General features: G+C 38.4%; 1 protein-coding gene across 10 annotated transcripts in view; it reads left to right on the plus strand.

Annotated features, from left to right (window-relative positions):
• The first annotated feature begins 2,360 nt into the window (after positions 1-2,360).
• MAP3K4 (mitogen-activated protein kinase kinase kinase 4) overlaps positions 2,361-26,471 on the plus strand; it is a 125,426-nt gene continuing 101,315 nt past the window's right edge. For 9 of the 10 annotated variants that reach the window (XR_010158238.1, XR_010158240.1, XR_010158239.1 and 6 more), the window contains exon 1: positions 2,363-3,127. Coding sequence is in view for 5 of the 10 variants with exons in the window: in XM_016956583.4 (XP_016812072.3) it covers positions 2,973-3,127 (155 nt within the window). In the remaining 5 variants the exon portion in view is untranslated. Of the gene's footprint in view, positions 3,128-26,471 lie in introns of all 10 variants that reach the window. The other variant, XM_016956586.4, reaches the window with a different exon arrangement.

Genomic DNA, 26,471 nt, shown 5'->3' on the forward strand with positions numbered 1-26,471 from the left:
GCTCCTTGATGTGATGTCATCTCAGTTCTCCTTGCCTGGTTCCATCTCATGCACATGCACTTGGTGATTTTAAGGGATCTGAAAATAATACAGGAACTGCAGCTTGCTGTTTCTGGTTCTCTAGGTCTTGCACGTGGACATCTGAAAGAGAAATGAAAGGATGAGAATCAGGCATGGTCTCTAGATGTTTTGGTGGGAAATCACTGAAATCTTGGCTCACAAGAAGAGTGAGCTCCCTCAGGAATTTCCATTTTTTAAGCCATCTGTTCCTCATGTTAGCAAGATCCTGGAAAGAGGTATTGAGAAGTCAGATCAGGAATGAAGAAACGTGGGCTCTCCTGGTTTTAGCTGCCTGCATGTCCCAAAGGAAATGAAGTGGGTGCTCCTCCCTGTGGGTTAGCACATGCTCACATTTTATATGTTGGAGGCCACGTCCTTTCCCTTTATTTGTTTCAATCATTTGGGTAATTCCCACTATTCTAATTATTTTTTGAAAGCATGCAATCTTTAATTCTTTATCTAATGATTTGGAGCCCCTGGGGGTTCAATTTAGATTCTTCATACAGAGGAGAATGTCTGCAATAAGGGGTGATTTATGTTATGGTGGAGAAATAAGAAAAACAGGCAAATCACCTTTCAGCAAATAAACAGTAGAGGTTTTCTCCAACTTCCTACTACTCAGCCAAGAAGGATGAGATTTAAGGTTATAAGGACTATTTAAAAAGTGTGTAACTACTATTCACAATAGCAAAGACACGGAATCAATCTAATGCCAATCAGTGGTAGACTGGATAAGGAAAATGAGGTACATATACACTGTGTAATACTATGCAGACGTAAAAGAACAAGATCATGTCCTTTGCAGCAACATGGATGGAGCTGGAGACCATTATCCTTAGCAAACTAATGCAGGAACAGAAAATCAAACATCCATGTTCTCATTTATAAGTGGGAGCAAAATGATAAGAACACATGGACACATTGAGGGGAACAACACACACAGGGCCTATTGGAAGGTGGAGGGTGGGAGGAGGGAGAGGATCAGGAAAAATAGCTAATGGGTACTGGCTTAATACCTTGGTGTTGAAATAATCTGTACAGCAAACCCCCATGACACAAGTTTACCTGTATAACAAACCTGCAGATGTACACCTAATCTTAAAAGTAAATTTTAAAAAAGTTTACTATCTTTTGTACATATCCAGTATTTCTTTGGTGTTTTACCAGTAGATAGAAATAGATGCCACTGTATCATTATGAAACAAAAAATCAATGTGTGTCATGCTTAGTTTAGGTCCTCTCCAATGGACGTGAGGTTTTTATTGCTCTCTTTCACTGGGTCTGCCTTTCTCTGCGTGTGCTGGAGTGAAAATTAATCAGCCCCTCTGGTCTGTCCTTCTAAGAAGGGTTCTGGCTCAGAAAATTGCAGAAGAAAATCGAGTAGAGAACTAGAATTACAGAAACGTAAGAAATACTTTTACTGAGCTTTCTTTACACAAGAAAGTGCACGGAAATGAATTATACATGGATACCAATTTGTGATTTTTAAAAATTTGTAATTTTTTAAATTAAGATAAAAATTAGTTTATTTTTTTAAATACTTTTTTGTTTTGTTTTACCTCACCCTTACTAAGCTGTTAGCTTGGTCTGTTGCGCTTACTGCTATATCCTCAGCACCTAGTACAGTTCCTGACACATATATGCACTTAAGAAGTATTTGTCAAATGAATATTGTTGAGTAAATAAGATGAAGGTCAATTCAGAAATTCAGCACTATCAGGCTATATACATAATACAGACTATTATAAAAAACTACAATGAAGCAGTTCCTTTTAACGACGGAGAAATGTCAGTAACATACTTTGAGCACAATATAGCTAATTTCACTACTGATCTTTAAATATAACATAGCTATAATCAATTTAATGTTTTTCTTTGTTACCAGAGTTGTTCAAAACGTGTGTTTTACCTATCAAAGCTCAACTAAATGAGGTTTAAGAAATCTGCACATTTGAATGTACTTAATTTTAAAAGATTCTGGTTTTGGATTAACTCTGGATTTCACCCTATGGGAAATTTTGTAAATATTTCCAACTTAAAAAAAAACTGTGAAGCCCCAGCGCTAAGAGTAAACGATGCATTGGAATTTCAACAGGATTTCTGTAACTCTGAAATAATCTTTAGCATTTCTTCTTCCCCTCATCCCCTCAGTGTAGGAGCATTCCAGTCCAAGTTTCTGGGAGATCGCTATCGAATCTTATGACACTGGGGTGAGAAGTTTTGCCGGGTTGAAATGAGAGAGTCACTTTAATAGTCTGGAATTCCGGAGACTTTATGTCAAGCCTTAAAAATTCGAGCCTGTAGTGGAAGGCTGCGCTGTCAAGAGACCGGAGTTGCGAGCGTCTGGGTGACGTCCGTCCTCCTGGAAGGTGGGATCCGGGTGGCAGGTCCCTGGGCGGCGACTCCGGCCGGGCTCATAGCGTCGCGCCCGCCCCGCTCATCGGCCCTACCCAGCGTCCCTCCCAGACCGACGACCGCCTGGGAAGCCTCGAGCTCCTAGCCCGCTGCACAGCCCGGCTCCGCTCCACAGTCCCCCACTGCCACCGGCCGGGGCGAAACCGGGCGAGCTGGCGAGAGCCGGCTCCAGGACCGAATCGCGCCGACACTTGACGGCGCTCCCCGCCCCTCCCTGCCGCCGTCTCCGCCCCCGTCCGGTCGGATTCCGGCGCCCGCCGCCGCCGCCGCCGCCGCCGCCGCCACCGCCGCCGATCTCGGAGGCTTGTCCCTCGCCGCCCACCGTAGCCCCGGCGCTCGGCCGGTCGCCGTTTCCAAGATGGCCGCGGCGCGCACGGCTCCTGCGGCGGGGTAGAGGCGGAGGCGGAGTCGAGTCACTCCCGCACTTCGGGGCTCCGGTGCCCCGCGCCAGGCTGCAGCTTACTGCCCGCCGCGGCCATGCGGGGCTCCGTGCACGGATGAGAGAAGCCGCTGCCGCGCTGGTCCCTCCTCCCGCCTTTGCCGTCACGCCTGCCGCCGCCATGGAGGAGCCGCCGCCACCGCCGCCGCCACCACCACCACCGCCGCCGGAACCCGAGACCGAGTCAGAACCCGAGTGCTGCTTGGCGGCGAGGTGAGTGTGGCGGCCGCAGTCGGTCGCTCGCAGAAAGCGGGGCGGGTCCTGGCCCGAACTCGGTCGGGCCCGAGGGCCTCTGCTTCCCGCCAGGTGGGGAGGGAAGCATCCAGGCTCTGCAGGCTGGGGCGGGAGGGGCGCGGTGCATCCCTGGGTCCCAGGGGACCGCGTCTGAGTCTGTCCGGCGACTCCGCCCGGGGTTGCAGCTCCGCAGGGTTCCGCTCGAGCGTGTTGCCGGCTCCCCTTCCCTTGTAGACTCCCCCAGCTCACCCTCAACGTCGCGGGGGCTGGGAGCAGAGTGCGGCTGCCTCCCCTGCCGCTAGCTTCGGAAGAGTGGCCTCACTGAAGTGCCTCTCATCATTACTGAACGAAAGTGGTCCCTCCCCTCTGCCCTCTTTCGAGTAAATGAGACATTCGGAAATCGAGTGCGTACTGGCTATTTCCCCGCGTTCTCCTCCTCCTCTCCTTTTGCCCGCTCCAGAGAATGCCTGTCATCTCTTCCGTGAGAAACTGCACTTAGACTATGCAGACAGATACGTTGCTTTCCTTTTCTGAGGGCCCCTTACTGTCCTTTAGTGCTAGTATTGTGCAGATTGTTGCTCACACGTGCACAAAAGTAAGGATTCATTTGTCTAAAACTTTGCTACTGCAGGAAGCTCTAAGGTGGAACTTCGGTAACCAAAGCATTTGTTGCTTTTTCTTCCATAGTCTATTAACTTATTTTTGTCTTTATTTTTTTTAATTGGGAGAACAAACTCACCATAACTGAGAATTTCCCTCTTTTTACGTGCCTATGTTTGTATGTTCAAATGTCCTCTTACTCCCTGTCCTTTGCATCCCAGAGTAAACTTGCGAACTGCTGCCCCCTGTCCCCTGTAATGAAAATACCTCGGCAGCTCCTCTTGGCATCTTATGGTCTTGCTCTATAGTTCTAGGAATAAGGCAGTAAAGTGTCCTCTTTTTCCTGCTTAAAGAAAATTCACACCTGTAACTGTAGTTAGAACTGAACACAGGAGCCATATTCTTGCTTGTCATCATTCAGTTGGCCCAAACAAATTTGTTTTATTTTTATAAGCTGTGAAGAAATTAGTTGCCTCTTTTAATTCTGAGATAGTTCTGGGTACTTCTAAGGAACAACTTCTCTGAATAATGGTACAGGGTGTAATGAGAATTCCTTTGGTTCCTTTTGAATACATCTAGTATTTTTAGAAATTTTGTCAGAAAGTTTATTATAAATTTGTTAACGGATCAGTTTTCGAGCAATTTTGATACCTTTTTCTTTAAAATTAATAGTGAACACTTAACGCTTAAAATAGGCCATTGTCTTTATTTCTATTAACCCATTTAATCTTTTCAACAACTCTATGAGGTAGGTCCTGTTATACTCTCTTTTTTACAGATGAGGAAACTGAGGCACACAGGTTAAGTATCTTGTCCAGGGTTTCACAGCTGGTAATGAAGAAAGGTCTGGCTGCACAGCCCGTGTCTTTAACCACCATGAAGAATTCATTATCCAAATGGGCAGATCAGAAATTAGAATTCTGTATAACCCTACTCCGGAAAGAAATGGACATGAACATTCTTAGGTAAAAGCGAGAAGGGCAGAGAAATGAAAATGTGCTGCAAAAATGACTGCTGCTTCAGTGGTAAAAAAAAAAAACACTTCATTTTTCAGTCAGGCTTCTGTCTGTGTTATAATAAAAATAGGTCAGGATAATGGGTTTCATCCAACTGTAAGTGAACAGCAGTGTACGGAACAAGAAGATCTGACAAATATTTTTCTTAGCAACATTGCAGTTAATTTTACAATAGAAAAATCTGTAAAACAGATTACTTGACAAAACTGTTGTTTTCTCTTTTTTATGTCCTCATTGTCACCACCTGCTCTTCAATACATTGAACTGACCTCTGACAGAATTACTGTAGATCTTTGGTAAAAGATGTTGCGGGGCTGTCCAGTTGTTCATTTGAACTTTTTTTTTTTAAACCATTTTAGAGGAGCTCAATGTACGTGTTCAAAATGTGTGAAATGCCACCTCTTTTTTTTTTTTTTTTACAACTTTCTTTTGTATTTTGTTTTCAATAGTTTTTGGGGTACAGGTGTTTTTTGGTTACATGGATAAGTTCTCTAGTGGTGATTTCTAAGATTTTGGTGCACCTGTCACCCAAGCAATGTACACTGTACCAAATATGTAGTCTATTCCTCACCCCCCTCTGAGCCTTCCCCCGAGTCCCCAAAGTCCATTATATCATTCTTACGCCTTTGCATCCTCCTAGCTTAGCTCTCACTTATAAGTGAATACGATATTTGGTTTTCCATTCCTGAGTGACTTCACTTACAGTAATGGCCTCCAGCTCCATCCAAGTTGCTACAGTTGCCATTATTTCGTTCTGTTTCATGGCTGAGTAGTAGTCCATGGTGTATATATGCCACATTTTCTTTATCCACTCATTGGTTGATGGGCATTTAGGTTGGTTCCATATTTTTGCAGTTGTGAATTGCAAATTGCTGCTATAAACGTGTGTACATGTGTCTTTTTCATATGGTTAGTTGTTTTCTTTGGGTAGATACTCAGTAGTGGGATTGCTGGATCAAATGGTAGTTCTACTTTTAGTTTTTAGGTTTTTTTAGTTTTTTTTGAGACAGAGTCTTTCTCTGTTGCCCAGGCTGGAGTGCAGTGGCGTGATCTCGGCTTGCTGCAACCTCCGCCTCCCGAGTTCGAGCAATTCTCCTGCCTCAGCCTCCTGGGTAGCTGGGATTATAGGTGCCTGCCACCAGGCCCAGCTCATTTTTGTATTTTTAGTAGAGACAAGGCTTCACCAAGTTGGTCAGTCTGGTCTTGAACTCCTGACCTCGTGATCCGCCCATCTTGGCCTCCCAAAGTGCTGGGATTACAGACGTGAGCCACTGCGCCTGGCCAGTTTTTTAAGGAATCTCCATATTGTTTTACACAGTGGTTGTACTAGTTTACATTCCCACCAGCAGTGTATAAGAGTTCCCTTCTCACCACATCCATGCCATTGTCTATTTTTTTAATTATTATTTTTAAATTATGGCCATTCTTGCAGGAGTAAGGTGGTATCTCATTGTGGTTTTAATTTGCATTTCCCTGATAATTAGTGATGTTGGGCATTTTTTCTTATGTTTGTTGAAAATGTGTGAAATGCCACCTTTTAATACATTGGAAACCAATAATGTGATAATTTATGCTACCAGGTTAACTGGTTTTGCCACAGACTAGAATAAGACTCTGTTTGCCATCTTTGTCACGTACTTTATGTCTGTGTGTCATTGATTAGGAAGGTTGTGTTAATGCACAGGCCTTTTGTAGAATTCAGGCCTGTACATGTTGGCCTCCAAAGCTGTGCAGCAAGTGCGCCATCGTGGCAGGTGCAGCCAGCCCAGCACATCTGCCTAGTGTGTGCTTTCCTCCTGACCCAAGAGTGTTATGCAGTGACCCAGCAACACAAAACAGGCAGAGAGGTCATAGTACTCTATTGCAGTTTTATTGCTTGCTGTCAGTTGTGGATACTTTTGTCCTTATTTTTGATAAAGAATTCATGATAAGGATAGCTGTTGTTATTGTTAGTGATTAAATTTTGAAATAAACATTGCTTATCATTTCTTTTTCAAGCTTCTGGGGCAGTTTTCGGAGGATCCTGAGGTGACTAGGAGAGCTATTAAAACTAATTTGGAACAGTTTACTTTTGTGACTTATTGGATCTGTACACCTAAAACACAGAATAAATTGGATATTAAGGCTGATATAATGCTCTTGTTTACTATAACCTTTCATTTAAAATATTTATATTAAAAATAGCCTCATTGTTCTCATTGTCCTTATGAGTACATGCTGCATAAATTTAACAATTAACTTTTTTAAAAAAAATGAATTATTTACTTTATATATTTATTGTAAATTCATTTGAAAAACTGGATTTCCTACTAAAAAACCAGTTGAATGTCGTCACTCCTAGGCGATTTGCTCTGCCTCTCGGCTTGAATGTCCACCTTGAGCCTGTGTGTTTCAGTCTTGACCTTGTATGTTACCTGTTCTCCCTGGCAAAGTCAGCCTCCTGTGGTGCTCCAGACTGTTGGTGCAGCATCAGTGATGGTCATGCCTTTACACCACTGTAACAGTAGATGCCATTGGCGAGGGTGGCGTTAGGCAGAGAGGAGTCACCAAACAGCAGTGATGGCAGAAACTTCATGTTTTCAACTGGGGACTTGTCACTTAGGAGGACTTTGTAGTTCCCTTTAATTTTCTGTCATTGTTAGAGGCCACTCTGTTTCCTTCATGTATGCTCTCATGGTGTCCTGCAAATCTTGTTCTGAGCTCTGCTGAAATACGGGGATATAAAGGTCTTGCCTGCTCACTGGATACATTTGTTGTAATAACTTCCTGTTATTTAATAATTCCTCATTCCTCATGACTATGATTTTACTCATAGCATTCTATTGTCTCAGCCTTGTCATTTGACCAGGTAGTATGTATGCTGTTTAAAGACTCTTTAACGTTGCCTATCAGTAGGCTACTGGAAGTAGTTTCTTTAAAGAGAAAATGGAAAACGTGAGAGAAGGAGATTAGCTGAAGACTCCGTAGGTCTTTATAAGCTGGCACTCCCTTGGCACGATAATCAAGGCCCAGACACTCACTGTGCTTCGCTTCTCAGGCACAGATACTCAGCTTTGTCTGTACACCTGGTTAGTCAGTGTATTCTCTTGCCTGTAGAAAGCCAAAGTATAATTAAGAGATTGGTTAGTAAGCATGATATTAGCAAGGGAAATGAGTTGAATGATCCCGGTGACTCATGTTAGCAGACCAGTGAGGTGGGCTTGCATCCCTAGCAGGTGCACCCCTGCTTCTGAATGAGAGGCAGTGCGATCCAGACTTACTCTTAGGTTTTTATTTTCTAGGCATCACACAGGCTGCTTTTTTCCCTCGTGTCACAAACTTTCCTAAATTGTTTGGGTTATAGTATGTTTGTTTTAATATTCAGTCTTTATAACAAACCTTGCTTTTCCTGCTTTAATTTGGGAGTATATTTTATCCTTCTCACTTTAAGATTTTTTTTTTTAAACCTCAGTGGTACGGTACATTTTTACTAATGGTGAGTCTCAGAGGATCACCTTATTGTCTCCATCCCCTACCCAATATTCTCCCCATAATCTCTGTCCCACCACCCCTCGCCAAGAATCCTTTAGCATAGTTTCTCAGAACAATGTGGCAAAGATGTCAGTGGTTGGTGCTTTCATAAAATTCTTTTTGAATATTGTGTTCAAAAAGGATCATGATGGTATGTGGCTTTTCTGGATTTAAGTCATAAAATTAAATTTTAAAAAATCAGAACCACATCAGAATTCTATCCAGTTATTAAAAACTGTTTTTAAATAGTGTTTAGTGACATGTGAAGATGCTTATGATACAACTCCTTTTGGGGTGGTACCTGAGTATCTCTTCTTAAGAAGATTCTCAAGTATTTCTGATGTATACATACTCACCACTGTGTTCAGCAAAAACAAGCAGACTATGAAACAGAATTTGCAGAAGATGGGAGCCAAAATTTGAGGTGGTTTTTCATCTCATACACATATTTGTCCACCGGCTGTGTCTGCCCTACTTCACTGTCTTCCTTCTACCTTATTTGGGGGAATTCCTCTCTTGACTCAAACTACATGGTACATATTGGAGCTGCCCTCTTCTTACAGATGCCAGGCCATAGGCATGACACTTGACCCAGTCCAGGCCAATTAGGATTCTTTCCTGGGATTTTTCAAATTGGAGCTGGGAGAGAGAAACGCGCATTTTACTGAAGTATATGCTGAGAAGTCATGAGCCTAGAGCTAGCTTCCTGAAGCTCCTACAGAGGACCTGGTCTCAGACAGTGATGTTAATCCCCAGAGAAAAGCAGAGAGGCTGAAAGAGGTCTATGGCCAGTTGCCTTTAAAATAAATAAATAAATAAATAAAAATAAATAAAGAGATGGCAGTCTCTGTATGTTACCCAGGCTGGATTCAAACTTCTGGTCTCAAAGAATTCTTTTGCCTTGGCCTCCCAAGTAGGTGGTACTACAGGTGCGCACCACCACACTGTCAGCCAGTTGCCCTTTTATGCTAGATTTGTCCCTATTTTTCTCCTGATTTGATGTGAGCTAATCTCTGTTTGTGCTTAAACTATTAATTTGAGTTAAACTTCTTAAAACCCTAATACTCAGTGTGATCCCATTTTAAAAAGTGTATGTGCATAGAAAAAAGATATAAAAAATACATACTAATTTTTCCTAAAACTTTTTATGATGAACGTGTTACACATTTTATTTTAAAATAAAAAGCTAATCAGAGAGCCTAAATTCTTCACTAGCTCATTTATAATTTTAAGTTTCTTTACGTTGAATTGTTACTAAAATTGAAATTGATGAGAGTCCATGTGATATAAAGAGAATATTGTTGCCAAATTTTAAATGATTTTATTTATTTTTGGTATCTGAGCTGGCTATCTGAGCTGGCTGTAGCAAGCTGCTTTTAAAAAACTATTTACTTCAGCTTGGGTAATAGAGTATGTAGATTAGAAACAACTCCAACAGTAACAAAACAAACACAGGACTTACATTAGGGTGGTCTTTTACATTAATAGAAATATTTAAAATCTAGAACTGTGTTCTCAACATGTATATTGTGTTTAAATGCTTTCCCCATTTTAAGCGGTGTACTTGAAATGTCTGTATTTTAAAAGATACATTATTCCACTGGCAGTGAGTATGGTAGGTGCATTTTTAGACCCCTGCAGATCTCACACTGTGTAATCGAGTGCCTTTGCCTTTAAATATTTATTCACTAGCAGGCAACATGAAGTTTTGTTTTTGAATTACAAGAACGTTCATGTTTTGCAATTTGCAGACCTACCTCAGCAGTATTGGTTTCATGGGTCATATGGATGCCACGTGTTTATAAATTAGCAGGGAAATCTATTAAGAATATATTAGGCAGTCTATCAAAAGCATTTCATACATGGATTTCATTTCAGACAAAATAAGCCTTCTGTGGAGAAAAGTAGATACTAAGCTTTAAAGCTGATCAGATTTGATGTTTTCAGTGGAAGCTTTTTTGTGTGTGAGCAGGCTATTTGAAGATACTGCTGAAATGTAGAACTTTCTGAATAGGGCTTGTTAGAGGACAGCTAGTTTAGAGTTGTCAAATTAATAGAAATTGTCAACCTTTTTAGTCTTTCAGTGGGGAACTTTTGGACGATAGTACATTTATTTTATTTAAAATCCTAAAGTCTTTTTATATGGGAACATAAAAATGTAGATATAACTTGGTTTTCTCACACAATTTTTGGAGTTAGTTTGTTGTATGTGTTAAGTATTTAGTTCTTACTCAGATAAGGATTTAAACATTTGCTAATACAAGTTCTTACAGATGGTAGGACGCTTAGTGTTCATTTCATCCAACTTCCTAGCCATTGCTTATAGAATTACAAGAGTTGAGCTCTTATAAGATCATTTGGGCTGTGCGTCTCGTTTTAGAGATGAGAAAAATGGCCTAGAGGGGCTGCAGCTTTCCCAGCTGACAGCTTAGGCTCCAGATCTGCAGGCCCTTCTTCCCTTACCCTCGGATCGCCATGTGCTCCCCTGGTCAAGGTCCAGAGCCAAGGTGTTCTCCAGCCACCTGCCATACATAGCCCAGCTTAAGCCATGTGCACAGTTACTTGGCAACCGTGAAATGCTGTATTTTCTGGATGAATTGGACTCAACAGGATCAAACGAGATGAAAGATTTGTTTTCAGAAAAAAATGCAAATAGAAAATATGAAATCCTCTTAAAACTCATCATCCACAACGTTTTTCCCCCGTGAAACTTTTATTTCTTGCTCACAGAATAAAGAAGAGCCAATGCTCAGAAATTTTCAGATATGTTGTTATTTTCAGGGGTTGGTCTGTACATCAAGAAGACAGTAAGATTCTAACTTCTGGTCTGTAGTAGTGGTTTTGAAACTGTGGTTATGGTCGTGACCTACAGTAAGAAATATATTTTATGACAGTGTGTGTGTGCCTTATAACCAAAAGAAAACAATTTTGAAACAATATTTGACCTTGCAATATATGATACTCAAATAATTCTTATTCTGTTCTATTAAAAATTGTTCATCATAACCTACTAAATTGATTTTATTACCCACAAATAGGTTGTGACCCTCAGTTTTAAAAGCATAGCTCTACCCAAAATAAAATGGATGCTGTTATACTTTGTACCTTGTCCCTTGAGACTGAGTCAGGAGAACAAGTACACTATTTGTCTACTAAATGATCAAATGGAATTTTGAAGAAGCTCGGCAGTCCTTACTTCTTGAAGACAGCATTGTTACCCGAAGGCAAGAGTAAGAATGTATCTATGCTTGTCTCTCAAGGTTGTTCTCTTGGCTGCTTATCCTTAAACTACAAGAATTGTAAAGATCAGTTTAAAATCTAGGATTAATTTTAGAGTAAAATTGGGATTGGCATTATGTGAATAATTTAGGTAATTTGTTGATCTTTCTCTGAAACACTAACCTGTGTTTAAAATTTTTAACATAGAGCAGTCCTTAAGAAAAGAAAGGAACTCATTTTCCCCTGATATATATACACACATATATGTGTACACCATATATACACACACATACACACATATATGTGTACGCCCATCTGTATACACACATATGTGTACACCCATATATACACACATGTGTACACCCATATACACACACGTGTACGCACACATATACACATGTGTACACACATGTACATATATGTACACATGTACATATATGTACATACATATAGTGTATAATATGCACATATATATGCACACATACTGCATATTATATATAATATACACATATGTATATAATATATTATATATTATAATATACACATGTATATAATATATATATTATAATATATACTTATATACAAGTGTATATAAGTATATATGTATATACATATATATGTGTACACATATATAAGAAATAATCCAAATCCAAATACTGAAAAATTTACAAAAAATATTTACAAATATATTTTTATCAAGTTATTAATTATAGGTGGAATCATGTATGTCTCAAGCTATGTGTTATAAATGTTATCAGATAATTCAAACAATATGTTTCACATCTATATATTCTGTGTATGCATGATATATATGTCATATGTAATCTATGTTAGGGTACAGCAGTTTCACTTTAGGTCTTAAGCATTGCTTACTTTAGGGTCCACCTTGACATTTCCCCCGCTTCCCCCCAGAATAGATGAGATCCTTCTGTTATGTGTCCTCAGAGCCCCTGCAGTTTGCCACCATTTGTAATTATATATTTGTGTACATATTTGTTTATTATGTTTGCCTTCAGTAAACTCCATGAGGGCTGGGGCATCGTCTGTTGTTTTGCTTACTTTTATTGCCTAATTCCTGGCTCGTTGCCTAACAGCAGGTTCTTTGCTGACACTTGTATGAAGGAGGCAGAGCATAGGTTTTGGTAGTAGATAGGCTTTGAATGTTACCTTTTGATTGCTAGCAGTAGGATTGTGGGGAAGTAATTTAGCCTCTCTCAGTCTGTTTCCTCATTTGAAAGGCAAAAATAATAACATCTTCCTAGGTTGTTATTAAGATTAAGTAATTCCTCTTCTATAGTAAGTGCTCAGTATTAGCTGTTTTATTACATTTCTCTTTTCTTCCTCTTTTTGGGCTTAAGGTAAAAGAGGCAAGTCCTATAGTGATTTTCTTAAAAAGCCACCAAATATGCATTGAGGCTGGATACTTTTAAAAATAGCTGCAATAATCTCCATTCAAGAAACATTTTCCCCCCCATGTCTGCAGAAGCCATAGAAATAAGAAAAAGGTTTTTTTTTTTTTTGGATCTAGCTTTTCCAGATTCTCTCTCTTACTTTAGTTGTGGTTTATTCTGCATATTATTCCTACAGGTGTTTGGAATTCTGGCTGGCCCTTGGATCATCATAAATCATGCTGCTAAATTAAGAACTGTAACGCTACTGATTGTGATTGTTTAGGTTAATAGGCACAGCTGTCTTTTTCTGTGGAAATTCTTTTTAGTTCATTTAACTTGTGTCTTTATAACTTGGATTAATTTTCTTTTCATTTTTTAAATGTTACACACTGTAAGAGGAATAGTTTTCAAATTGATCTAGCCACTGCCTAAGAAAAATGAATGAAATCTTTTCACGTAATAAAACTAGATTGATCTAGCTACTGCCTGAGAAAAGTGAGTGAAATCTTCTCGCTTAATAAAAGTAACTTAATCAGTTAGAAATTTTCCTGATTATAAAGGTAACCTTTATCTATTATGGAAAACTATGAATCATATAAAGAAGAAAATAACCAATTCTAATTCTGCCATCTAAAAATAGTTTTGGCTTTTTTTTTTTTTTTTTTTTTTTTTGAGATGGAGTCTCGCTCTGTCACCCAGGCTGGAGTGCAGTGGCGCAGTCTTGGGTCACTGCAAGCTCCGCCTCCTGGGTTCATGCCATTCTCCTGCCTCAGCCTCCTGAGTAGCTGGGACTACAGGCGCCTGCCACCATGCCCGGCTAATTTTTTGTATTTTTAGTGGAGATGGAGTTTCACCATGTTAGCCATGATGGTCTCGATCTTCTGACCTTGTGATCCACCCGCCTCAGCCTCCCAAAGTGCTGGGATTACAGGCGTGAGCCACCGCACCCGGCCGGCATATTTCTTTTCTGTGTATTTTTTTTATACAGTTTATTTTTACAAGCTGCCATATCATGAGCATTTTCCTATGACAGACAATGGCAAACTGTATTCCTCTAGATGTATATCCCATAATTTAATAGTTTGAATTTGATAACATGATATAACATATGGTTTGTGACATATGATTCCACTTACAATTAGTGACTTGATACAAATATTTTTGTGAATTTTTCACTATTTTGGATTGTTTCTTTAGGATAGCTTCCTAGGTCATAAGATATTTAGAGTTTTAAGGCTTTTGAGAGGTGTTGCTGTGTTTCTTTCTAGAAAGGTATTAAGTTATTCATACCAGTGTGAAAGACAAAATGCACTGGATAATTTTATTTACAAAAGCATATTCTCCTAAATTGTAATGAGGTATAGATCGCTTAAGAGGAAAGGGCTCCTTATATATTCAGAAAATAAAACATTAATAACAGCAACAATATTCTCAACAGAATCTATGGTCATCCTTGATTAGTTCATTCAGTCCTGTGTAATTCTTTTTCCACTTGATCTTTAGTTAGCAGTCTCATGAATTTATCTTCTTGATTAGAGTTCTGGAAATCCTGAGTCAGTCCACTGGTATCTTCTCAAAGTTGTTTAAACATTACATCAGAAGACTGTACTGCAAGGTACCTGGCATAGTCCTTTTCCTTGGGTCCCAAGACAGCTCTTCTTTGTTGAAGACAGGCACTGTGGCCTGTAGCTGATTGTAAGTGCTGTAAGGGAAGCAGCAAGGTAGAAAAAAAACCTATCTGTAGATGACAAAATAACTTAAAGTGGCTGTGGTTAACTTATTACTATAATTTTCAAAAGTGAAAGATCCAATGAGATTTCATTATAAGAATAAAGCAATTAATAAGGATATTTGGTTGTTTCTTTGTTGTACAAGATAAGATTAAAGTCATTCCAAAATTTTTTTAAACAAAATATTCATATAAACATAAGGATTCTATTTTCAAGAAAGAGTGGCTATTCCATTTTTATAAATTAGATGGAATAGCCACTCTTTCTTGAAAATAAGAGTTAATCTTTACTGGGAAATAAAAGTATATAAATATAATTACTGAGAAAAAGAAGTTTAGATATAACATATGATAGTTCTGATATATGCCAACAATATACCAAACATATAGTTAAAATATACCAAGAATATCAGAGAAAGAGATTCTGTAAGTCTGGAATATGTCCTGAACATCTATCTGTGCTTATTAATGAAACATCATAGGTAAGTAATGTGAATATCCAGTTGAAAACCACTGGCCTGGAAGATACTAGATTCAAGTTAAGTTGGGACCAAGTCAACATTTAAAAACAAAACTGAAATTATGACCCATAATGCTGTGTTGTCTAATATCGAACAAAGTAGCACCAGGACTCTGATAAATAGCAGTGTATCATTGTCAGTGAGAGCACTGACAATTTTCTGTTAACTTCTATAGCAAGCAGAGTCTGAAATATTTACAACATTTTACCTACACACATTTAACCTAGAGAAGGCTAAGCATTTCTTCTGACTTGACAACTCATCAATAACAACATGACAGATAAACCTAATTATTTTCTAGCACTTCTTTTTTTAAAAGGTGAAAGAACAAATCTTCGTGATTGTTTTGGGGGCCACCATCTGGGAAATCTCAAAGACAGTTTTAGGTGCAAATGATATTTATGATTTGATTTTGGTAAGGTAAAATATTAAAAGTTGCCAGGAGATTTGAAAACTTCAATTAAGATAGGATCGTGGGTTACCAAGAAATAATAGTTGACTTTATATTTAACCCAAGTGACAATAAATATTTTGAAAGTAAACATAAGTGGTAACATGATCGTCAAGAAACTTTCCTGAAGGAGAAACTTGTTCCTTAAATAATCAAGGACATAATAAGTCGGCATAAACCATAGGTTTTCATAGTAAAACAGAGAATCTTGCTGTTTGTGCAGATAATGTAGAAAGTAAAGAATAACTTTTACAGTCTTCTATTAAGAGCAAACCAGTAATCTGATAAACATTTGACGTTGAAACAGAGAAAACACGATTTTAGTTTTGTATCAGTATAACATTTGATACTAAAGGTCTTTTTAAAAACCTTATTTAAAACCATCAAACTTATCCAGTCTTGACCATGACAAATAAAATTCCCTTTCCATGAACCTTCTACAACTTTCTGTATTCAAAATGAACACATTCATTAATGGACTCAAATAAGACACAAAAGTATATAAACTTTTTTTTTTTTTTTTGAGACAGGGTCTCACTCTGTTGTCCAGGCTGGGGTGCGGTGGTACCATCATGGCTCACTGCAGCCTCGACCTCCTGGGCTCAAGTGATCCTCCCACCTCAGCCTCCCCAGTAGATGGAACTATAGGCACATGCCACCATGCGTGGCTAGTTTTTAAGTTTTTTGTAGAAATGGGGTTTCTCCACGTTGCCCAGGCTGGTCTCGAACTCCTGGGCTCAAGCAATCTGCCTGCCTCGGTCTCGCAAAGTGCTGGGTTTAGAGGTGTGAGCCACTGTGCCCAGCTTTAGACTTAAATTGTGTTTAATAATCAGTGTTTTAGTACTCAGGAATGGTGTAGGTATCTAATGAATACCCATTGATTAAGTCAATTTAGTATCAGTTGTTTTAAATTACCTAGAGACCTTGGAAATTATCTTCAAGCTGATGTGATTATTGAAATAAAGTTTGTCAGATAATGATTAAATTTGTTTAAATACAAACTTACCTTTTTTAGAATCTTAAGCATTAAGTAGTAGTAATGTTAGCTTATTTGATTAATAAACATGTATAAGTTTAGGAAGGACATTCACAAGTAGAATAAAAATCTGTGCGTATATTTAACGCACTGATAAGTCAGAGGAGACATAGCTGTTTTTTTATTTTTGTTTTTTGAGACAGAGTCTTTCTCTGTCGCCCAGGTTAGAGTGCAGTGGTGCAATCTTGGCTCACTGCAACCTCTGCCTCCGAGGTTCAAGCAATTCTCCTGCCTCAGCCTCCCGAGTAGCTGGGATTACAGGTGCCCGCCACCGTGCCTGGCTAATTTTTGTATTTTTAATAGAGACGGGGTTTTGCCATCTTGGCCAGGCTGGTTTCGAATTCCTGACCTCATGATCCCCCCACCTTGGCCTCCCAAAGTGCTGGGATTACAGGTTTGAGCCACTGTGCCCGACCAACATGGCTGTTTTATTAAACCAACAATATAAACTAGTATCAGTTACTAAAGGTTTACCTAAATTGTGTGAATTTGAATTCTGAAACTGTTTCTGAGTTAGTTTCCATGATCCATGTCTTTTTTTTTCTCACATTGAATTGAAGGTTCAATTTCCTTGACTTCTGAGCATTTTAGGACTATTCAGTTTATAGAAGGACAGCTGGCCTTCCATATCTGTGGGTTCTGCATCTGTGGATTCAACCAACTGCAGATTGAAAATATTCAGAAAAAAAATTGCTTCTGTGCTGAACACGTACAGACTTTTTTATTCTTGTTATTATTCCCTAAATAATTCAGTGTAACAATCATATACATAGTAATTATGTTGTATTAGGTATTATAACTAATCTAGAAATAAAGTATATGGAAGGATGTGCATAGGTTATATGCAGATATCGTCATTTTATATCAGACAGTTGAGCATCCCAGATTTTGTTTTTCCAAGGGAGGTCCTAGAATCAATCCCTCGTAGATACTGAAGGATGGCTGTACTTATCTGCGAGCCAGTCAGAATTGAGCTCTCTCCTTTAAGGGATTTTATAACCTATTTGAGAATATCATCTAAAGGTAGGAAAATATACAGAATATACACTCACATAATGAGAGGTATAGGCCTTTCATAGTTACAAACAGACACAGAACACAAAGAGAAAGCCTATATATTCAATTTTAAAATTTTAGTCATGGATCAAGCATACGCAAATGTAACATTCTCCAGTCCCGAGATCTGCTTCTTGGTGGTCATGAAATTCCTAATTGATTTGAGCTCAAAGTAGACAAATAGAAAAAAATAATCAGGTTCTCTGTCATCTTTCCTAACAGAAAAAATATCCCTATTATAACCCATTAATTTGTTTATGGAGATTGACAAACTGTAAAATCAAAAGTAACCAGCAACAGAAATAAAGCAAATCTCAGAGTAAAAATCAGTTCCTTACTGTGCTGCAGATGAGCAAGGTCCAAAGCGCAGGACCAGGAATTGTACTCATTGTTGTGTCCCCAGGTCACAGACCGGAAACAAGGCACAGGGGAACCCAGAGGCCTTGTTACTTGGGTGGAGTCAACAGGGATCTGAAGGCAAGGTCTTCATCCTGCTTGAGTCCTGGCATCAAAACAAAGGAAAAATACAGTGGACAGTTAAGGAGACGATTTTATTCGGGATATTGCAGTGGGGAAAAACATTCACTATTGAGGAATGTCTTGAAGAGGAGGGAGAAAACTTAGGGTTTTATCAAACGTGGGAATTACTGAGGAAGATGGAGGGAGGGCTAATTTTACAATATGCAAGGACATGGTGGTCCTTTGAGGTTAGCCATTTCTTGGAACACAGAACGTGGATTTCCTATCCATTGCTCTCTTAAGGAGCACAGGGCTCAGATAAAGTTAAACAGTTGTGTCAAGTGATGGGTGTGTAAGTGCCCAACTCATTCTGTCCTTTATAACATAGAATATTTTCATTTGTATTAAATAGTTTGAAGTAATTAATTTTAAATACCCAGACATGATCCTGTATAGCCTCTGAAAATCTGTAAAGGTTTTTCTCCTTTTTAAAAAAATTGCTTTGGTTCATATTTGGTGCTTCTGCTCTTTAATAGGCTTTGTTTCTAGTAAGGTCATGCTTATTTAACTTATAGATATTGAGCTTTTAGAGAGTAATGTTTCATCAAACATAAAAGGCTGTCAATTGTAATATGCAACATAAATTTTATATGTCACTAAGGAAAAACTGCAGTGAAGCAATGACACAGTGCTTTTTTTATATCAGTTGTAGGGTACGGTGAAATATCAGATGTTAAAATTAGGGGAAAATGTGTGTTTTAAAATCAGTGAAGTATGGCCTTGACTCTTGCTTCTAATTAAACTTTTTATGTGATAAATATGGTAAGGCATAGCTATTGTCGTCTTCTATAAAATTCTGGTAAACCCATAAAGAGTAGAAAGAAGGTGGAAAGGCAGAAAGTGGGATAGAGTGGAAAGTGGGATGCAGTGATGATATTTATTATATAATATTTGATATAACTTCAGTCTACCAGTAGGAACCTTTGTTGGGTAGCAATTGCATACTCATTTTCACTGGGTGTTTTCTGATATTTCTCTTCTAGGAAGCTGTGATCTTAATTTAACCAGTCTTTTGTTGGACTCTTAGGATGTTTCTGTTTCTTTTACTGTTATGAATGAGGTTAAAAGCATTGTTTTTAGCTTAATCTTTATGTCTAGTCAAGATGTTTTATTAGAGTAAAATCCTGGAAATATAATTACTATACCAAAGTGTGTGTGTGTGTAAATATATGTAAAATTATAATCCATTTTATTCTTTACAGAATTTTACATACCGAGTTTTACGTATAATGGGGGGAGCTGTATAAGCGTTGACATAATGTGGTAATAGATGAAACAGGAGCTGGCAGTTGACCAATTATGTAGGACCTTGTAGTTTCCCCTCTACTTTGTGTTTAAATTTTTGTATGATATTTATTGTTGTATAATTTAACAAAGACATACTTGTGTATATTACATGTGTAGCTTGATAAATTGTTCAAAAGCAAATACAGCGTTATAAAGTTTACCTAAGTGAAGAAATAAAATGTGAGCAGCATCCTAGAAAATCTCTTCCTACTTCTTGCACACACTACCCTTTCTTTCCTCATTATCCTGACATTTACTGATATTTTACATCAACTACTTTCACTCAGCATGGTGCTTGTGAGGTTCATCTATGTTGTTTTGGTTGACGGTGGTTCTTTCATTCTTGCTACTGTAAAATACTTGTTACTGCAAAATGTGTAACATTTTGCTCAGTGGGTATAATGTTTATACCCATTGTATAAATGTATCATGGCATATTCATTTTTTTAAACCATCTGAACCTTTTTTTTTTTTTTTTGAGACGGAATCTCTCTCTGTCACCAGGCTGGAGTGCAGTGGCACGATCTCGGCTCATGACAACCTCCGCCTTGCAGGTTCAAGAGATTCTCCTGCTTCAGCATCCCTAGTAGCTGGGACTACAGGTGCGCACCACCACACCCAGCTAATTTGTGTATTTTTAGTAGAGACGGGGTTTCACAGCTGTTGGCCAGGATGGTCTCCATCTCTTGACCTCGTCATCTACCCGCCTCGGCCTCCCCAAGTGCTGGGATTACAGGTGTGAGTCACCGCGGCCACCTGAACCATTTTTAAGGGTACAGTTCAGTAGCGCTGTTAAGTACATTTATTTACACTATTGATGCAACCAATTTCCAGAGCTCTTTTTATCTTGCAAAACTGAAACTCTATACCCATTAAATAACAACTCCCCATCTACCCCGGTAAACACTGTTCTACTTTTACAGTTTCATGAATTTAACTACTCTAGATATCTCATGTAAGTGGAATCAGAGCATTTGTCTTTTTCTGATTGGCTTATTTCACTTGGTGTAATTTTCTTAAGGTTCATCCATGTTATGGGGTGTCAGAGCTTTCTTCCTTTTTAAGACTGAATAATATTCCATTGTGTGTACATATCACACTTCATTTATCCATTCATCCATTGATGAACACTTTGGTTGCTTCTATCTTTTGGAATATGTGCATTTAAAAAAAATCTTTGAAATGCTCTTGAGAATATTTGTGCCAATTTCCACCAGGAATATATGAGTTTATTCTTGACATTACAATAATAATTTTTAAGTCTTTGCTAGTTTGATAAATTAAAAAGCCCCTGAGAACACATGGACACAGGGAGGGGAACAACACTTACTGGGGCCTGTAGGGGGAAGGAGGTGGCGGGGAAGAGCGCTAGGGAATAGAGCTAATGCATGCTGGGCTTAATACCTAGGTGATGGATTGATAGGTGCAGCAAACCACCATGGCACATGTTTACCTGTGTGACAAACCTGCACGTCCTGCACATGTACCCTGGGACTTAAAAAAAAATAAAAAAGAAAAAGCTCTTAGTTTTAAATTCTTACATTTTAAATTGTGAGGTTGAATGCTGTTTTATGTTACTCAGCTATTTACATTTCTCCCTATTGTGTTTTAAAAATTATTCATGTATCCTCTTGACTGTACTACTTGAGAGTAGTAACTATTATCATAGGTATTCCATTTATCCCCGAAGCGCCTGGTACTATATGCACCACATGAGATGCCCAGGATGTTTGGTAAATAAATCAGTAACTTTCTTTGTTGATGTGTTAGAACCTCATAAAATTGTATGCTTATCATATTTTTTGGTTTGTTACAACTTTTTTAAAAGTATTTCTTAAATAGTTACATAATAAATAATCTCAAGTAATATTTGTTAGAAATTATCCAATTATCCCTATTTTAGGCTAATAAAAGTGTTTATTTTTAATAAACATTTCTTGGTTCAAAACTATAGTGTATATGTTTTGTTTCTTTCAAATGTTTTTTTAAAAGTTCACTTAAAAATCATGTTATTCCATTAAATTTTGTTTTCCTACTTAGTCCAAGTTTATTGCACAATTGCCTACTCTTTATTTTTGTTTAATCGGAGCAGATAAGCTTGACTGTGACTAAACCTAGGTTGAGAATCATTACTAATCACTTTGCTATATTTACTATGACTAACCCCTGTTAAATACTCAAACACTAATAGTTTATTTAAGAAGTTTAAAGAAGAATTTATCCTGCTACATGCAGATGTCTGATAGAACCTACTTGTAGGTTGCAATTTTATGCAATTTTTGAATTCACAACTCTGGAAATTTTGAGTTAAGGTTAATTAATTGAAGGCTGTGAGATTATGTTTATTGTGTATAGCTTTGGGTGTGCTTTTTTTTGATGTCTTTTATTCCTCTGAGTGTTAGAAGCGTGTGATCCTTAGAGCACTGTAAGGCAGTCACTGAAGAAAGACCTGTACCACCTCTGGTGCTTTTGCTTTAGACACTTCATTGGTGTGTAATTCTTGAAGTTCTTGTAAGGAGAGTGGATAAATGAAGAGAACAACAGAAAGAAGGGTGGGAAGGAGTTAGGGACTACAAAGAAAGAGAAGGTGGAGAGAAAACAAGGTGCTGTGTTACTTCAAATGACATTCATTGTCCTAATAGGCCCATGAGAGGGAAGTCTGATGAAGAATTTGAAAGTAAAATGCTTTTAAGGAAAGTTTTTCTGGTAGAGTAAACCCAAATAACTCCTTTAATGCAGAAGTTCCTAAACAGGCATTGAAGTTATCAACCTCCATGCAGGTAAATTGATAAAATGAGTATGGTGACTTTTTTTCTATAACGTTAAATTACTTTTTCAGGATTCTGTTTTTTGGGAAACAGCGGAGACAGTAGATTTTAGGTATTTTCAGTGTCTGAGTGAAATGGTGGCAGTCTCGTATTGGTTGCCTTTCAACCCCCCTCCCTTCTTCACACACTTAATTTTAGGTATGTCTTGAACAAAAATAAATAATTTAGAAACTGTTTCTTTATACTTAATTATCTGAAAAAGTAGGATGTCAGAAGTAAGTGAGGGAAAATACTTCTGGAAATGCCAGAAACCGTCATGAAAGTTCAACGCCAGAACTGAGCTTTTATTTTGCAAAAGAAGCCCTTAGAGGTTTACTTGGCTCTTTGAATATCTGAGTCTTGTTTAACAGAGAACCAAAGGAGGAGTATGTGTGTATTGAGGAACAGTTACTAAAAAGGGAGAGCAGTTAGCCAGACTGGGTGAATGAAATAGTAAAGCTTAACTGTACTGACTAGTAGTCAGTGGTAGCTCACTGCTGCAGTCCATCCTACCCATCTGGTTTATTCCTTTCCTGACAGACTCATTCATATGTTAAGTGCTGGCTGTGTATCAGGCAGTGCTAGTGCTGGGGCATGGGGCCCCAGCAGTGAATGAAATTGGTATGGTCTCTGCCTAGTGACTGAGTCCTTTAAGAACCTTGATTAGGCTCAGAGAGCTTTTTGAGTTGGCAATCTCCCCACCCTCAGATTTAGCTGAAATTAGGGTGGCCACACATTTCGAGTCCACATTCGTGAAGAGGCCTTAACTTGCCTCCCTACACCAATTTGCCACTCAGCAATAGCTAAGTGTGAGGCTTCTTTAAGCTTGAAATCCAGGCCCAGTAGTCCTGCTGAACCCCTTGCCTCTGAGAATTTAGAGTCTTAATTCACTGAACATCTTCCTAGTTCTTGAACATTCTGTGTTCTTTCTCAGCTCCATTCCTTTGTATGGGTCGGTTCCTATGCGTCAGTTGCCCTTTCCTCTCTTTTGTTTTGGAATCATTTCAAGTGGTGTTTCTCTTGGGAATATTCCCATACTCCCCAGCCAGATAATCTTTTTATGATATAAATCATAATATAAAGCATGCCCTGCCTTCAGAGAATTTATAAGCTAATTGGAAAAGATGTAAGGTAATAGAAATTATAATTCATGGTCTGGTGCAGAACTGTAATAAATTTACATCTATAATCTACCTATATGCTATCATATAAGTGGCATAACTTGGTGCTTTATATAATTATTACAACGAACTTATAAAATACATATGCATTTTCAGATAAGGGAGGTGAGCCTTTAAGAGACGTATTAGTGCAGAATACCGGGAATCTGGTCTCAAATCCATATTTGTTACTCTATTTTATATGTTATTTCCTTAGACATACATGAGAAAAGACGTTGTGAAAGATTTAAATAATAGTTTATTACAGCAGTAAGAGAGATCACAGGAATGATTAATTGCCAAGTAAACTACACAGGGGTGGGAGGAGGTCCTTTAGGCTGAGGTGGGAATGATACCTAAATGTATTGTGAGCATTTGGCGTGTTAATAAGAATATTATAACATCATTTAAAAATGGTCCCATCATACTTCATTTTATGAGCATACCATAGAGCTGGAAGTTACTGCCAGTTTCTTCTTCTTCTAGACAACACTGCAGTGAACCTCTTGGTACATACCACAAGCTTTTCTGGCTGCTCTCAAAAGAATTTCCTGAAAGTAGAATTTGAAAGGATTTTGAACACTTTTAAAGGTTTTAATATCACAATAATTTCCTCTGGAAAGATTGTACAAATGTATATAGGTCATATTAGTGCTTACCTTACTGTATTCTTTCTAGCTTCCAGTGTTACTAAAAACTGTTTGCTAATTTCCTAGGCCAGAGAGAGCCATCTTGTTTTAATTTGGGTGGCGGGACAGTTTTCATGTTTCATTGCTATATAAATTTGTTTTGTGAATTGTCTTTTCATTTTATTTGCTCGTTTTCTTGTTGGTATTTTGCAGCTTTTCTTCATGAGCCTTTTCTAAATTTAGGACAGTTATCCTCAGTTTAACTTTTAATATGGCTTAGGTAATTTTTTTATACATATATAGAAGACTTAAGCATTCTTATAGTTAAATCTTTCCCTTTAAGTTTTCTTCCATTTCTTTAACGCTAGAAACCCCAACACATGAAATTAAGGGAAATAATTTCAGATTCATTTTCTAGGAAAATAATTGATGCAGGGCAGGCGAGCCCAAAAGTGAGGTTTAGCCCGTGAGGGTTCTTGGCTTTGCCCAGGAAAGAATTCAGGGGCACACTAGAGGTTGAAGAAAACAGCTTTATTGAGGCAACGTTACATCTCTAGTGGTGTTAAGCTCCGTGGCTGCTGCTGCAGGGCAGGGCTGCCCCGTAGGCAAAGAGTAGCAGCTCAGGGCAGTTCTGCATTCATATTTATACCTGTTTTCAATTACATGTAAATTAAGGGGCAGTTTATGCAGAAATTTCTAGGAAAGGGGTAGTAACTGCTGGGTCATTGCCATGGAAAGGGGCAGTAACTCCTGGGTGTTGTCATGTCAGTAGTAAACTGATATGGTACACTGGTGGGCGTGTCTTATGGAAAGCAGCTTCTGCCCCATCGCTGTTTTAGCTAGTCCTCAGTTTGGTCTGGTGTCTGAACCCTGCCTCTGGAGTCCAGTCCCGCCTTCATTGTAAACTCTAAAAGAGCTTATAATATAGGTTTTATGTATTTTGTATATCACATAGTAGGCACTGAATAATTGACTGGTGGTGGAATGTATTGTCATTAACATGACTTTTCTAATAACCTTGCTGGTTCTTGGCACCTCTTCCTTTATGCAAAATGCTCTCATTTTTTGAGAATTAACGAACTAATAAAAGACAAAGGAGTGCCCTTTCCTTTTAGGCTTCTTATGCAAGATTTCTACCCGTTTTGTACCACTGGGTATTATATCTTATGTACCTGGTAAAACTTTCTTCCTGGGAATGGTATTTGAATGAGAGTTAATGTAGAACCTGTCATAAAATCCTTATTTCCCCTTGTTTTAATGTAAGTAGGTTTGCTTTCCTTTCAAATCCTGCTAGTTTGTTAGTGCTTTTTCAAATTAATTTTTCAGAATTTGAGAAATAGGTGATTATTAAAATGAGTTAATTTGGTCATGCAGAGAGCTGTTCCATATAGTTTCCAAATTTAGTGCTAGTCACAATTTCTTCTAGAAATAACAAGTGAGATAGTCCCTTTTTTAATATGAGGATGCTGAAATCCTGTACTAACCTTAAAGCACATATATTTGAATTCTGGACTACCAAAAAACATTGTGTCTCTAGGATATCAGAAAGTGTTCTCATTGGAATTGGAATTCACATGGAGAGGAAGAGAACTATAACAGTAGGGCTCTTGCCTTTACTTATATTTTAGATAGCTTTGTTGAGATACAATTCATATGTCATCCACCCATTTAAAGTGTCCAAATCAATGGTTTTAGTATATTCACAGATATATGCAACCATTACCACAGTCAATTTTCAAACATTTTAATCACCTTGAAAAGAAACCCTGCACCACGTAGCCATTACCAACCCCCTGCCCGGTCCCCAACCCTCCCACTGCTGAGTAACTGCTAATTTACTTTCTGTCTCTGTATATTTTCCTATTCTGAACATTTTATATAAATTGGATCATATAATATGTGGGGTTTTTTGTGACTGGCTTCTTTCACTTAGCATAAGATTTTCAAGTTTTGTCATAGTATAAATTAGAGTGCATTCATTTATATGGTGTCAACAGTATTCTATTTAATGTGTATCTTTGTCCATTTGTATTGCTGTAAACTTTTGCCAGGGACATGGATGGAGCTGGAGGCTATTATCCTCAGCAAACTAACACAGGAACGGAAAACCAAACACCACATTTTCAATGAGAGCTGAACAATGAGAACACATGGACACATGGGGGGGAAGCAGCACACACTGGGGCCTGTTGATGGTGGGGGGAGGGAGAGCATCAGAAAGAACAGCTCATTGATGCTGGACTTACTACCTAGATGATGGGTCGATCTGTGCAGCAAACCACCATGGCACACGTTTACCTATGTAATAAACCTGCACATCCTGCACACGTATCCTGGAACTTAAAATGAAAGTTGAAGTGGCCACCATCACCACCACCACCAACAGAAGAAT

Source organism: Pan troglodytes, chromosome 5 (genome assembly GCF_028858775.2).
Source record: "Pan troglodytes isolate AG18354 chromosome 5, NHGRI_mPanTro3-v2.0_pri, whole genome shotgun sequence".
In the NCBI taxonomy this organism is placed as follows: Eukaryota; Metazoa; Chordata; class Mammalia; order Primates; family Hominidae; genus Pan; species Pan troglodytes.